Consider the following 13,512-nt stretch of genomic DNA (forward strand, 5'->3'; position numbering starts at 1 on the left):
GTGCTGAAATGGTTTAAAGAATCTGGATTTCAGATCAGAGACTGACTTCAGAGTCTGATGTCTGTCATTTACTCTGGGCCTGGAGCAAATTACTTCTCCAAGGACCTGTAAAATGGATATAGTGGTAGCTATTGTAGTTGGTGTGCATAGCGGGCATTCAATAAATGCTAGCCATTTCCCTTAATGAATCACTGCCCACTAATCTGGAGTCCTGGGAAAACTCAGCAGCATGCACAATACTAAAGGAAACTGCAGTTGATCTCTGGTTTTTAGCAGCTTTTAAACAATTACAAAGACACAATATATGAGTGTTTTTGCATATGTTTTGCATATGCTTGTGAAAATTACGTAGTAAATAGGTGCCAAGTAAGGTATGTAGATAGCAGGTGCTAGTGCAATTTATAGGTGCCATAATCCCTATGGACTGAGTCAGAAATGGCCTAATAGAAGGCAGAAGAGAGGCCAGTTCCAAGCAGGGGCATAGAACAGAGCAATCCACAAGGGAGTTGGGAGCACATACCGCTGGGATAAGACAATGAGTGAGAAAAGGCTGGAAGGCAGACTTAATGCTGGGCAAAGGAGCTGGAGCTTGATCATTGCTGCATAAGAAAATGGAGGCATTTAAACTGGGACTGAGATGGGACTGAGTGATTACTTAAATTGCTGCCTATGTGTTAGTTTTAAGAGTTGAAAAGCTTAATAGTAGATTTTAATAAGTCCATGAACTTGATTATTATACCTTTATACCTTTATTTTAAACAAGATTATACCTTTATTTTAAACAAGGAAACCTTAATGGACAGAATCAAGAAACAGCTACGTGAATGGGATGAAAATCTAAAAGATGATTCTCTTCCTTCAAATCCAATAGGTATGAAGTTAGTTTACTGCCTGGGGCCTGGGATGTCTTGCTGTAAAAAAAATAGCTTTCTAATGGATGAAATCATATATTTTAGTTGTTTTTTTTTTTTTTTTAGACTGATTAAAACATTTTAATTTTGAAAAGCATAACTTCCTTTGAGCAGTTAAAAAAAAAAAGAGTATTTCAAAATTAATTGCAGTAAAATCCTTATATTCTGTGAACACTCCAATTTCAGACAATTTCAGACAAATTGCAGGAAGTGGCTGTCATCCAAAAACACTTCCTGAGTGTGAGGATTCCTTTCTGTGTTCTTTAAGGTGCCTTTAAAACAAGTGACTCTAGTTCCAGGACTTGCCTTAATTACATAAACTCTCTTCATCTGTTTATAAGGTATAGTTTAGTTATTTTTCTAGTCTCTTGGCAAATAACTTCTAACATGGATTTGAGTTTACGTTTAACGTAAAAGGATTTTACCAAAAAAAGTATAGGAAAAGAAGCTAAATTTAGAGCTTCTGAAAAGTATGTGTTTGACAGCTGGTATATTTTCATATTGTTTATACATGTATGAAATGTGTAACCTTATAGAGAAGGATTTATTTCAAAAGGATATTATCTGATTTGTAAGTTGTCTGATGCTTGTCTGACTCTTAAGTTTAAAACTTGAAAAACCATGTCTTGAAGATTTTTCTTACAGAGTAGCTGCTTGTCTTCCTATTGATGATGTATTGAGAATTCAGCTCCTTAAAATTGGCAGTGCTATCCAACGACTTCGCTGTGAATTAGACATTATGAATAAAGTGAGTAAAGTGAATATGTTTTTGATGACCATGTTTTATTCGGAGAACTAGGATGCTCTGTTGGGTCCAGTGGAGCTATATATAAGTCCAGTAATGTAGTCATGCAATTCAGATTTCAATTGGGATCTTACAGATAAACTCAAATTGTTTTGTGTTTGTCAAATATGAATACATTTATCAACTTAGTGAAAAATACTTGATTTCTACATGGAAATATCCAAGGTTATATATCACTATTCTTTTACCCTAGAGAAGGTCATTTAGTTTTATGTAAATATGTGGCAGATCTCAGTTTCAGTGATTTTCTTGCTCCATCTTTTAAGTGTTTTTGAATGCTTGGAAGGAAAATGTGGTATTCAGAGAGGGCAATATCTTTATAAGTTTCTTGATCTATGTGATTACATGATAAAATGAATGCCAGTTTTTCCCAATTCTTCTCTCAAATTTTTTAGTGTACTTCCCTTTGCTGTAAACAATGTCAAGAAACAGAAATAACAACCAAAAATGAAATATTCAGGTAAGGTCTTTATTACATTTTTAATATACTTGCCTTATCAGAATTACAATCAAGACTGTGTTTCTGTTTTCCATATACTTTCCTCCAATACCTAAAAGTTACACTCAACAAATGAAATATAGGGAATTAGTTCACTTTGGTAAGACCATCTTCCAGATTGAGTACTCAGATCAACAATGCATGTCAGGGATTATTCACAGGTAATGAGCATGGTAAAGTAAAACAACTGAGCAATTCTTTTCCCCCTAATTCTATATATTAGACTGTCTTAGAAATCTACATAATATATTGTCTTCAATTAGGCCTTAACATAGATGCCTCAGAAATTACATTTCAGTCATCAGTTTTGCCATATAGGGCCAAAGTAGGACATGCTTCTGAACACTGATGCTCTGATATAACAGTGTTTGATGAATTTGTCATAAAATGATTTTCAGAGTTATAAATCAAGAAGGTAAGGAAACTGCTTTCTGCAAAATAATCAACTGCCCCAAAATGACCGCACAGGACCTTGTTATTGCACTTACACTCTCAGACTCCTTTAGAAGCATTTGAATTTTATATTCTTTACAATGTCTGTCTTGAGGATTTTAAAAACAAGTACTATTTCCTTTGGGTCATTACAGAAAACACTTAGACATTTAGACAAAACAGGCCTGTCTGCCAGCTGCACCCCACCCCATTTTAATACTAAGATCCTGGTATTATGTAAAACTGAAAGATTAAAAACTATATAGCTCATACCTCATTTCTTGGTGAACTTCAGGAAAATTCTAAGCATTTAATAGAAGTAGACTTCTCATTTTGACTTGTCCTCCATGTTGATTCTTTGTTTTAGTTTATCCTTATGTGGGCCGATGGCAGCTTATGTGAATCCTCATGGATATGTGCATGAGACACTTACTGTGTATAAAGCTTGCAACTTGAATCTGATAGGCCGGCCTTCTACGGAACACAGCTGGTTTCCTGGGTAATGTTATGGTGGTGGTTGCTTTTTTTTTTTCTTTTTTTTACCCTAATTGGGCAGAAAAATCCAGAGTCCTAAGCAGAGTTGCTACAATCTTTGGAATAAAAAGTAGACGAATGAGTAATTTTATACAAAAATTAGCCGGGTGTGGGGGCAGGGGTCTGTACTCCCAGCTACTCGGGAGGCTGAGGCACAAGAATCACTGGAACCTGGGAGGCAGAGTGTTGTAGTGAGCCAAGATTGAGCCACTACACTCCAGCCTGGCGACAGAGTAAGAATCTGTCTCAAAAAAAAAAAGTAATTTTATTTAAATGTCCTTCATTCCACAAATAGCTAGAAACATGTTGCACTTTTTGTATCTTTTATATAGCATCATTGAATGAAAAGTTAAGAAAAGGTTGACAACTGCAGTTGTCCTCAAATTACTGTATCCAGTTAAATCCAAAATTGTTTTTTTCTGTCACATAATTCTGAAAATCAGCTGTTTTATGACCCAGTAAAACTTTATATCTGGACCATATTCTGTAGTAATGTAAAACCGGAGAATGTTTACAAAGCAATGATAGACTAAGAAGGTGCAGAACCCATTGAATCCTGCTTTTCTTCTGGTTTGCCTTTCGTTGTTGTTGTTGTTGGCTTCAGCTTAATGATTCTCAAAAGTATGATCCTGGGAACCTGCTCCCTTCCCTCAGCCGTACTATCTTCAACTATCTTCAGTTTTCAAAGAGGGATGCTAAGAAGGGATTACATGCTACTCTAGAGTTAGGACCATATCACTTGGATTGCCCTATCTTATTTGGCACCTTATGTGAGGACTAAAACTACAATACATTTGTTACTATAAATAGTAAATGTGGCATACTATACCTAGGGGGGAAAAAAAAAACAGTTGCAATTATGTGGTTTATCTTAAAAACAAAATGCCATGGTTTGTATTTCTGGTTGCATTATCTGACAATCATTCTTATTTTAGAATAGTAGTTTTCAAGTATTTTTTGAGACGTGTCCTTCCTGGCCCATCCAGTTTAACTCAGACAGAAGTGCCTATTTCTGCAGGTGGTTGCTGTTTTCTAACTTGGCTGCAATACAACACAAGTTAGAATGTGGTCTTGGCAACCAGCAATTTGTATAAAGAAATTCGTAAGATTACTCTTTATTTCTATGCAGAAGAATGTGAACATGGCTTAAGAGCATAAAATTATATATAACAGACTGATGTATTACCAAAGGATGTATCCAAATTAGAAAATGTTTTTAGGTTTCAGGGAACTGTATGGATCAAATCTCTACTTAGAATATCTCCTTATGCCTCTAAGGTCTGTCTTCATGATAGGTTTATATGATAGATAGGATAGGCTTGGAGTACAGAAGTGTTTCCTTAGCTGATATCTTTCCTTATTTTCTTAGGTATGCCTGGACTGTTGCCCAGTGTAAGATCTGTGCAAGCCACATTGGATGGAAGTTTACGGCCACCAAAAAAGACATGTCACCTCAAAAATTTTGGGGCTTAACGCGATCTGCTCTGTTGCCCACGATCCCAGACACAGAAGATGAAATAAGTCCAGACAAAGTAATACTTTGCTTGTAAACAGATGTGGTAGAGATAAAGTTATCTAACAAATTGGTTATATTCTAAAATCAGATCTGCTTTGGAAATTACTGCGTCTGATACATATCTAAGTAAACACAACATTACTTGGAGGGTTGCAGTTTCTAAGTATACTTTTGGAGAGCATGAACAGCAGTCTAGAATACTAGAAACATCTACTTGGGTAGCTTGGTACCATTATCCTGTGGAATCTGATATGTCTGGCAGCATGTCATTGATGAGACATGAAGACATGTTTGGAAATGAGATTATTTCCTGCGTAAAAAAAAATCTTAAATTCCTACAATGTGAAACAAATTATTTGATCCTGATGTATGGGACAGTATATCTGTACCAGTGCTCTAAATGACAAAAGCTAGGGTGACAAGTACATGTTCCTTTTTGAAAGAAGCAAGGCAATGTATAATTCTAAAAGGGCTTTGTTCCTTTCCATTTTCTTTAGCTTCTCTGAGATACTGATTTGTAAATTTTGAAAATTAGTTAAAATATGCAGTTTTTTGAGCCCACGAATAGTTGTCATTTCCTTTATGTGCCTGTTAGTATTGTGTATTTGCTCAGTATTTGAACTGTAAGCCCATTTATACTGTTCCATACAAAAGCTATTTTTCAAAAATTAATTTGAACCAAAACTACTATTACAGGGAAAATTTGCCAAAACATGTCCCATCACACAGGCTACACGTGATACTGTATTTTGTTCAATGTAAATTGAAGAAAATCTGTAAGTAAACCTTAAATGTGAAACTAAACATGTTCTTTGTTCAAATAATATAAAATATCTCTCATAATTTTAAAGTTCTAAAAAGACTGCTTTGCCACCTACCTCTTTGCTTATATTCAACGGTTTAGTGGGTCCTTTCACATTTGTGTAATAACTTTGGTTTTATTGATACTCTTTTGCTACTTTAAAACTAATCAGGTTAAATGTTTACTCAAACTAAAGTAATAGTATGAGGCCAAAATACATGCCTTGAGTGGAGTGAAATCAGTTGAGTATCACATTGCATATTTATGTAAACAGAGTAAATGAAAATTCAAGAATGCTTCTATTCAGGATATGCCCCTGCCTTATTTTTTCTAAGCTCTACTTTACTACTATTTTTTTTTTTTGAGACGGAGTCTTGCTCTGTTGCCCAGGCTGGAATGCAGTGGCACGATCTCAGCTCACTGCAACCTCTGCCTCCTGGGTTCAAGTGATTCTCCTGCCTCAGCCTCCCGAGTAGCTGGGACTACAGGTGCCCACCACCACGCCTGGCTAATTTTTTGTTTTTAGTAGAGAAGGGGTTTCACCGTGAGAGCCAGGATGGTCTTGATCTCCTGACCTCGTGATCCGCCCGCCTTGGCCTCCCAAAGTGCTGGCATTACAGGCATTGAGCCACCACGCCTGGCCTACTACTTTTAATAATTTTGGGTTTATATGACTTCATTGGTTGTTCATAATCGTTCTTACACTGCACTAAAACTGACTCTAAGTGGATCCCAGGAAGTTCTTTTCAGCAGCATTTGCAATGAGTTACCTTTCCCCCTGAAAAGTTAGTTATAATTTCAGTATGTCCCATACTGCTTACTAGCAAATAAAATTTTCTGATCTGTAAAAACACACATATAATACTACTGAAAATGGCTTTACACATGACAAAACCAAACCTCTGATAGCTAACTCTGCATACTTTCTATACAGAAGTGGTATGTATTATATGATTTTGGGTCTAAATCTGTATTTTGGCACTACTTAAATATTTCAAAGTATTATTTTATAATGCATTTAATTACTGACCTGTGTGCAGTCATTTCTGAGGCTTTCTTGCATCATAGCCCCTGTGACACTTCCTCTTAGAAATATTATACTCTACAAAATTGTTTTATCAAGGTCCAAAATTACTATTTGCTCATAGAGCACAAAGATGTTATGACTGGCTACACAGAAAGGAAATAATGATATGTCAGTATAGCAGCTGAAATAAACAGTTTGTGTTATACATTTTATTTACCTAATGAAAGCATTTAGGACTCAAATCTTTAGAGAACAAATATGTAAGAATGTAAACCATATCCTTTTAATTAATAAAATAACATTTACTTTAAAGAGAGGCATATTACCACTGTATATGACACCTGATATACATTGTCAGATACCACATAAACACATTTATCTTCCAATACCAATGTTTTATTAAAATAATAGGCTCAAGAGTAACCCTCAAGTTAATCCCATGACTGTCCCAGGCCCTGCAGCATAAAGAAATCATTGTGACAGGAAAATAACCACATACTAAAGCATAACTTGCTGGAACAAATCCTGTACATATGAATGCCAGCAACTGGGGACACATTTAGTATTCATATTTTATGCAGACTTGTCAGTTATTTCCTTTTTAAGCCCAAGTTTCTTTTGGAATTCAGATAAGAACTGACACATCATAGATAGTCATTGTTCAAGGTAACCCAGTTATTTCAATTGCAAACAATAAACATTTTTTCTTCAAGACAGTTACTACTTTTTAAGATCTTAGTACTACCCTATGCAAAAACAATTTTTTAAAAAAGCCTGAACAGGTTAAGATGATAGCCAACTATGGAAACTATTCCAAAAGAACTGTACATTTCAGTGATATAAATCAGATCAAGAAAGGTGGATCTCAGTTTAGTTCTTGAAATATATTTCACAAAGACCCTTGTTGTTCTACAGAGGTCCCCTAAACTGTCTTTTATTATGATGTAGTTTCTAAAACCTCATTAAGAGGGGAGAAAATTAATCTTACCAGAAATGCTCTGCTTTTTAGTAGCCATCAGTTTTAGGTCTTTTTATGTAACTCAGAAGTTCATCTTTTTCCATTTGGTAACCACTTTTTTTCCACTGTTCTCGCAACTGTTGTAATAGAGCCCCAATTTCTTTTCCTGAAGAAATGCCCACTTTTCTGATGTCATGGCCACTTACAGGAAATGGAGGAATGGACCACTGCTGCATTTCCTTTAGGAGACAGTGCTCTCCTTGGTACTTCAGTAGTTCACATACACGAGTAGTTGCATCAGGTTCCCTAGACTACATGTCAAAATCAAAATTTAGTTTCATCACACATGAAAACATACACTTAACGATCTTATCCTAAAATTTAAATACTCAACATAAATTTTTTCCTTTAAAATAAGTAGAGTTCACAGAATTGTAGATCTTAGTTTTGATAAATTTTAAATTAGTGACAATACTTCATATTTCTGACCAAGCCGAGTATATACTTACATCTATAATGAAGTCTTGATAGGGTTTCAATGGGTCTGAACTATCTGTTGCTTTAATTAAATCTTTCCTATTTTTAACTATAAATAGGCCAAGGTTTTTCTCTTCTTTTGCGATCTTCAACCTCAAATCCAATTTTGTGACATCATCTTGTACTTTGAATAATGAGGCCAAAAGAGTCATTGGCTTTGGTGAAAAACCTTCAACATTTTTACTGACTTTGTCAAATTCTTCTAGACTTGCATTAGCAGGTAAACCTGTAGGGATAAAAGCATTTTTCACCTGTTTTTAGTGGGGGAAGAAAACCACTCATATCCTAAACCTTGCCACTGTTTTAGTATACAGAAATGCTTTGTCACTAGGATACATCATATAGGTTCAGTCTGATGTTCCAACTTACAGGCAAACCACTAATATATTATTGTTATTATCTCCCCTATCACCTTCAAAACCTCTAAAATGTTGTTTCCATTAACAAGCTACATCAAGAGGTCCAGAGGTAGTGGTGATGGTAGTGTCAGACTCACAAGGCATATTCTTTCTAATCACAAATTCCTGACTTTCCACTGATACAACATCCACCCCCCATTCAATAATGTTACTGAAATTTGAAATAATATACCCAAGCTTCCAGAAGTGTGATAAACCATATAATCCCACTGTTCTTTGTGAAAATGAATTACATTGACTGAACAATTTCTGTGTACAAGTTACTCTTCTAAAAGAGCTTTACATGTATTAACTCACTGAATCATTTAGCTTTTCTTTTAGACAGACGGTATATTACTTTTAAACCCCTTTTTTGGGTTAGAAACTAACCCAAGTTGCAAAGACTAGATAAGGGGCTGAGCTTCCTTCAAACCTACATCTGACTCGAGACTACTCTACAAGCACCACAGGCTGTCTTTGAGCTGTTCCCTACTCACGACAAAATGCACCCACCCCATAACCAAAACTTTGTCTTATTTTAAAGTACTCCATTTCTTCATCAAGAATTCAACCAAATGAGTCAAACATTTTTTCCTTATGAAATTTGAAACCAGATATTTCAGTGCCAAAAATTCAAATACTTTATAACTTGCTCTCACCTATATAAGGAGCCACATCAAGATCATAGATAAGGTGAATCAAATGATTTACATGGTTACCAACAAGAATTTTTTTCAGTTCCACCCAAATCCTCTCTCCTGATATTCCAGCCAAGCCTTTTGCATTTTCTGCAATTGCTTCCAAAGTCTCAGCATCGTGGTCACCAGGTTTGTCTACAATTCTCCCATAAAACCTACAAGACAAAATCTTCACAGGGTATTACCTCTATATTGGCATGTCACAAGAAAAATCTGTTTTTCATTTTTATTGATACTATCCCATACATCTACTGGTATTTTAGTAGAAAGCAACTGGTCATTTCTCCACCTCCTCTTTCTTTTCCCAGATAAGAAAACCCTACATCTAATAAAGTATAAGTAGCCTTTCTGAGGTTAGCAAGAACTAGAACCTCAAGGTCTCAACCTCACTTCCAAATCATTGACTTAAGACGTTCAGAATGGTCATCAAATGCAATTTCTGAATTGGCACTTGCAGTAGATGAAAAAAAATAGCATTCTTGTAAAGGGAGCAAACCAAAACAAGACTGCAGTGCCTTAACAGAGTAGTCTTAATTCCTCAAAACTTGCTTGTCTGTACACATTAATACTTTCAATGAAAACCTTCAAATATGACTAATCTAGTTGCACACCTTGGGGTATATTTCATGGAATCTTGGCACTGAAAGCCCTAACGTACATGTGTTTTACCACTCATATCCTTACAATTCTAATGAACACCCTCTATTCATCAGTGGTCCAAAGTTAATGCTAAATAAGTAAATTAATGCTAAATTTGGATTAGTGATCCAAATACAGCTAAGTATTAATCTATGTTCTATTATTTGTAAGAGAGACTACAGATACTCAAGTTTAAAAAAACTACATTTATTGACAAAATATGATCTGTTATAGAATATTCTGAGAGCAGTCCCAACCAGTGAAAAATGAGTATTACTTGACATCAACTAGCCAATTCGGATAGTTTTTAAAAAAAGTTAGTGTGTGACATTTAAAAATCACTGCTACTCACAAAACTAGTCGTGCATTTCGTATTTACCAACTTTATCCAAGTTTTTCTTTCTTTTTTTTTGAGATGTAGTCTTGCTGTCGCCCAGGGTGGAGTGCAGTGGCGCGATCTCGGCTCACTGCAAGCTCCACCTCCCGGGTTCATGCCATTCTCCTGCCTCAGCCTCCCGAGTAGCTGGGACAACAGGTGCCTGCCACCATGCCTGGCTAATTTTTTGTATTTTTAGTAGAGACTGGGTTTCACCGTGTTAGCCAGGATGGTCTCAATCTCCTGATGTCATGATCAACCTGCCTCAGCCTCCCAAAGTGCTGGGATTACAGGCGTTGAGTCACCGTACCCGCCCATCCGAGTTTTGAGTATGTCTTTATACTTTGATATTTTTAATCATATAACAGGTATTTCTTTTCAGCAAAATCATTTTGTTGTGATCACCCGATTTCCACGACCACCTAAAACCATAAGCTGTATGAAGGCAAACACTTCCACTCATTCATTACCATGTTTAATACACCTAACACAGGGATTGACCTGTGGTAAGCATTCAAACATCTGTGTAACTAATGGATCAATGAAGGAAATATCAATCAAAAAGAAAAATGGGCATTAAAAAAATGACTTAAACCAGAATTACAGGAAAGATCACATAAAGTATATGTGCTTTCTGGGAATGAAAATACAATATGAAGTAGCTAAGTAATTTTCACTCATAAGGCATAGGATGCTAGGTCTCCACTGGAGACAGACATCTGGGATGTCACCATTTTGTACACTGACCTGCTGTGGGTTTCATATGACTACTGTTACGCTCTAGTGATTATATTAAAACTAGCACTTTTTATTTTTAAAAATTCTTACCTGAAGTATCTTAAAATTCTAAGATAATCCTCTTGTATTCTCTGTTTAGCATGTCCAACAAATCTAACTTTCTTATTTTTTAAATCTTCATAACCATCAAAGTAGTCAAATAAAGTGCCATCGAAACCTATTCGTTAGAAGAGAGAAAAATCACTGTTGGCAAATAAGAATTTGAAAACACAAGAAAATCAGCTAAGCACTATCACAGACAGTAAAAATTCAGCAGGGTGAAGAGTTACTAAAACACAGGTATTCATATATATCAGCTATCAAATGGAAGACAATAAAAGACAGTCTTTTAGTCTGTTTAGTTGCATTTACAATTGCAACTAAAAAGGTAATTCAAGAATAACCTAAACAAGAAATATGCAAAATTTGTATGAGGTGGAGTGGAGCCAACAAGACACCATACAAGCTAATTTTCACAATATGGGAAAATAAACAATAGCCAAAATAAAATGGAAAAAATACATAACAGGATTAACAGAAGAAACGAAAATATTTCATAATCTTGGAATGGGGAAGATCTTTCAAACTCTACTTAGCAAGAAAACAGAAAACAAAACACAAAACAACAGGATTTTCGAAGAAATAATTGAAAGACATAATCAATCAAAAATGCCTGTATGGCAGAAACTACTGTCACACAGAAAGTCATAAGTGACATCTTTGGAAAAATACATGTAAGCCCATATTAAAAAACATGGCTAATTTCCGTAATATATAAAAATTATTCTAAATAAGGCCACATAAATAGAAAAATAGGCTACATATAAAGGAAATATAGAAATCTCTTTAATAATGAAGATTTTCAACCTTAGTCATAAATTCATTTTTTGTTCTTTGAGGCAGATTCTCACTTTGTCACCCTGGCTGCAGTGCAGTTGGTGCAATCTCAGCTCACTGCAGCCTCCCAGGTTCAGGTGATTCTCCTGCTTCAGCCTCCCAAGTAGACCTGCCACTACGCACAGCTAATTTTTGTATTTTTAGTAGAGACAAGGTTTTGGCATATGGGCCAGGCTAGTCTCGAACTCCTGACATCAAGTGATCCGCCTGCCTCAGCCTCCCAAAGTGCTAGGGTTACAGGCATAAGCCACCATGCCCGGCCAGTAAACACACATTTTCGAGATAGCATTTTTCAGATCGGCAATGATGCAAACATTTGATAACAGTGTTAGCAAGGGTGTGGTAAAAACGGGCAGTCCTGTTCGTTACAGATCAGGAGACTTCACTACAGAGCCTTTAAAACTTTGTGAATTTTGAACCATGTTAATCTATTAGCCATTCACAAAAATGGTAATAAACAAATTCATATGTCAAACCAAAAAAGAAAAAGCAACATAAAATAATTTTATATATATGTACATAAAACCTTAAGTATTAATTAGTAGAGTGACCACTTCATACTGGTTTGCCTGAGACTTTCCTAGTTTTAAAGCTGAAAATCACACATCCAAGGAAATATTTCAAACTCAGACAAACTAAGACAGTTGGTTACCATGGAGACTTAAGAAAAAGAAAAAGGAATTGAGAGCCGAAACACAGACACCATTCAGCTAACCAAATGGGGAAGTCAGTGATCCTATGAGATACTTCACTCTGTAGCATTACAGAAAAGAGGCACTGACAACTACTTGTCAAAAATACCTCTTGGTTGTGTTTGAACTTGAATGCTCTTTGATTATCCCAAAAGCAACAGTATATTGGTAAGTTCACACTTAATGCTTAACTCTTCCCAAGCTGTTAAAAGTTTTATATGCATAGTAACTTTTAAAAGGGAACCATCTTGACGTATATGGTAAATTTCGAAGGCTCCAGATTCAAAAAGACATAAAAGAAAATGAAGATAAAAAAAAAATATGTAAATAAACAGACAAAAATATGATAACAAAGTAGCAAATATGGTATATCCATCTCAGTGTTATTTCTCCTAATGAAGAGACTTGTAACTCTCCCTGGGGAACCTAAAGGCAAGATCAAAATTTGGAGGAAAAAAAATCACAGGAATATGATCAAAGCAAAAATAAGGGTTTGGGAAGCAAAATAACCAACCATAAATGCCAGAACTATGAATGCTTGATCCAATAAGGCTTGGAAAAAGCCAGGATAGAAAACTACACAAAGCTTAGTAAGCATCATATTGGTGTGTATTTTGTTTTGCTCTGAATATCATCCTTTTAAAATACAGTAAATAAAAATATGAAATACAGCTGAGTTGCAGGGAATAATGTAGTGGTTAAGAATGTGACCTCTGGAGTCAGGCTGCCTGAGTTGGAATTCCGATCCTACACTTTACAAGCTGTGCAACTTTGGGCAAGTTACCATCGGTTAAATAGCAGTATCTGCTTTGCAGGGTTGTCAGGAGATTGTATATAACGTGCTTAGAACAGTGCCTGGTACGTTATAAGGGTTCAGTAAATGTCAGAAAATGATAGTTCCAATAAGAACAGCTTTTATTTTATAAACTAGGACACTGAAAAAGAATGTTGGTTTCTCTCTTTCAGTATGCTTATGAGAAGTCAGTTAGACAAGACTCTCTATATTGCACTACT

The 13,512-nt window shown here is 35.6% G+C and overlaps 2 protein-coding genes across 8 annotated transcripts in view; one reads left to right on the plus strand and one right to left on the minus strand.

The window, feature by feature from the left end:
• Positions 1-5,547, plus strand: part of CRBN (cereblon) — a 29,764-nt gene extending 24,217 nt beyond the window's left edge. For 2 of the 3 annotated variants that reach the window (XM_003894167.3, XM_009200320.4), the window contains exons 7-11: positions 787-871; positions 1,544-1,659; positions 2,112-2,176; positions 3,015-3,146; positions 4,551-5,547. In XM_003894167.3, coding sequence (XP_003894216.1) covers positions 787-871; positions 1,544-1,659; positions 2,112-2,176; positions 3,015-3,146; positions 4,551-4,731 — 579 coding nt within the window. In that variant the 3' untranslated portion in view covers positions 4,732-5,547. The remainder of the gene's footprint in view (positions 1-786; positions 872-1,543; positions 1,660-2,111; positions 2,177-3,014; positions 3,147-4,550) is intronic. The other variant, XM_021934225.1, reaches the window with a different exon arrangement.
• TRNT1 (tRNA nucleotidyl transferase 1) overlaps positions 2,165-13,512 on the minus strand; it is a 30,855-nt gene continuing 19,507 nt past the window's right edge. For 2 of the 5 annotated variants that reach the window (XM_003894168.5, XM_009200317.3), the window contains exons 5-8: positions 10,961-11,087; positions 9,079-9,272; positions 7,994-8,247; positions 6,529-7,795 (exon numbers count right to left, since the gene is read on the minus strand). In XM_003894168.5, the coding sequence (XP_003894217.1) occupies positions 7,532-7,795; positions 7,994-8,247; positions 9,079-9,272; positions 10,961-11,087 (839 nt within the window). In that variant the 3' untranslated portion in view covers positions 6,529-7,531. Of the gene's footprint in view, positions 3,192-6,528; positions 7,796-7,993; positions 8,248-9,078; positions 9,273-10,960; positions 11,088-13,512 lie in introns of those variants that run through there. The other 3 variants (XR_643570.3, XR_001899677.3, XM_009200318.3) reach the window with 3 other exon arrangements.

The sequence above is a fragment of the Papio anubis genome, chromosome 2 (genome assembly GCF_008728515.1).
Source record: "Papio anubis isolate 15944 chromosome 2, Panubis1.0, whole genome shotgun sequence".
Lineage (NCBI taxonomy): Eukaryota > Metazoa > Chordata > Mammalia > Primates > Cercopithecidae > Papio > Papio anubis.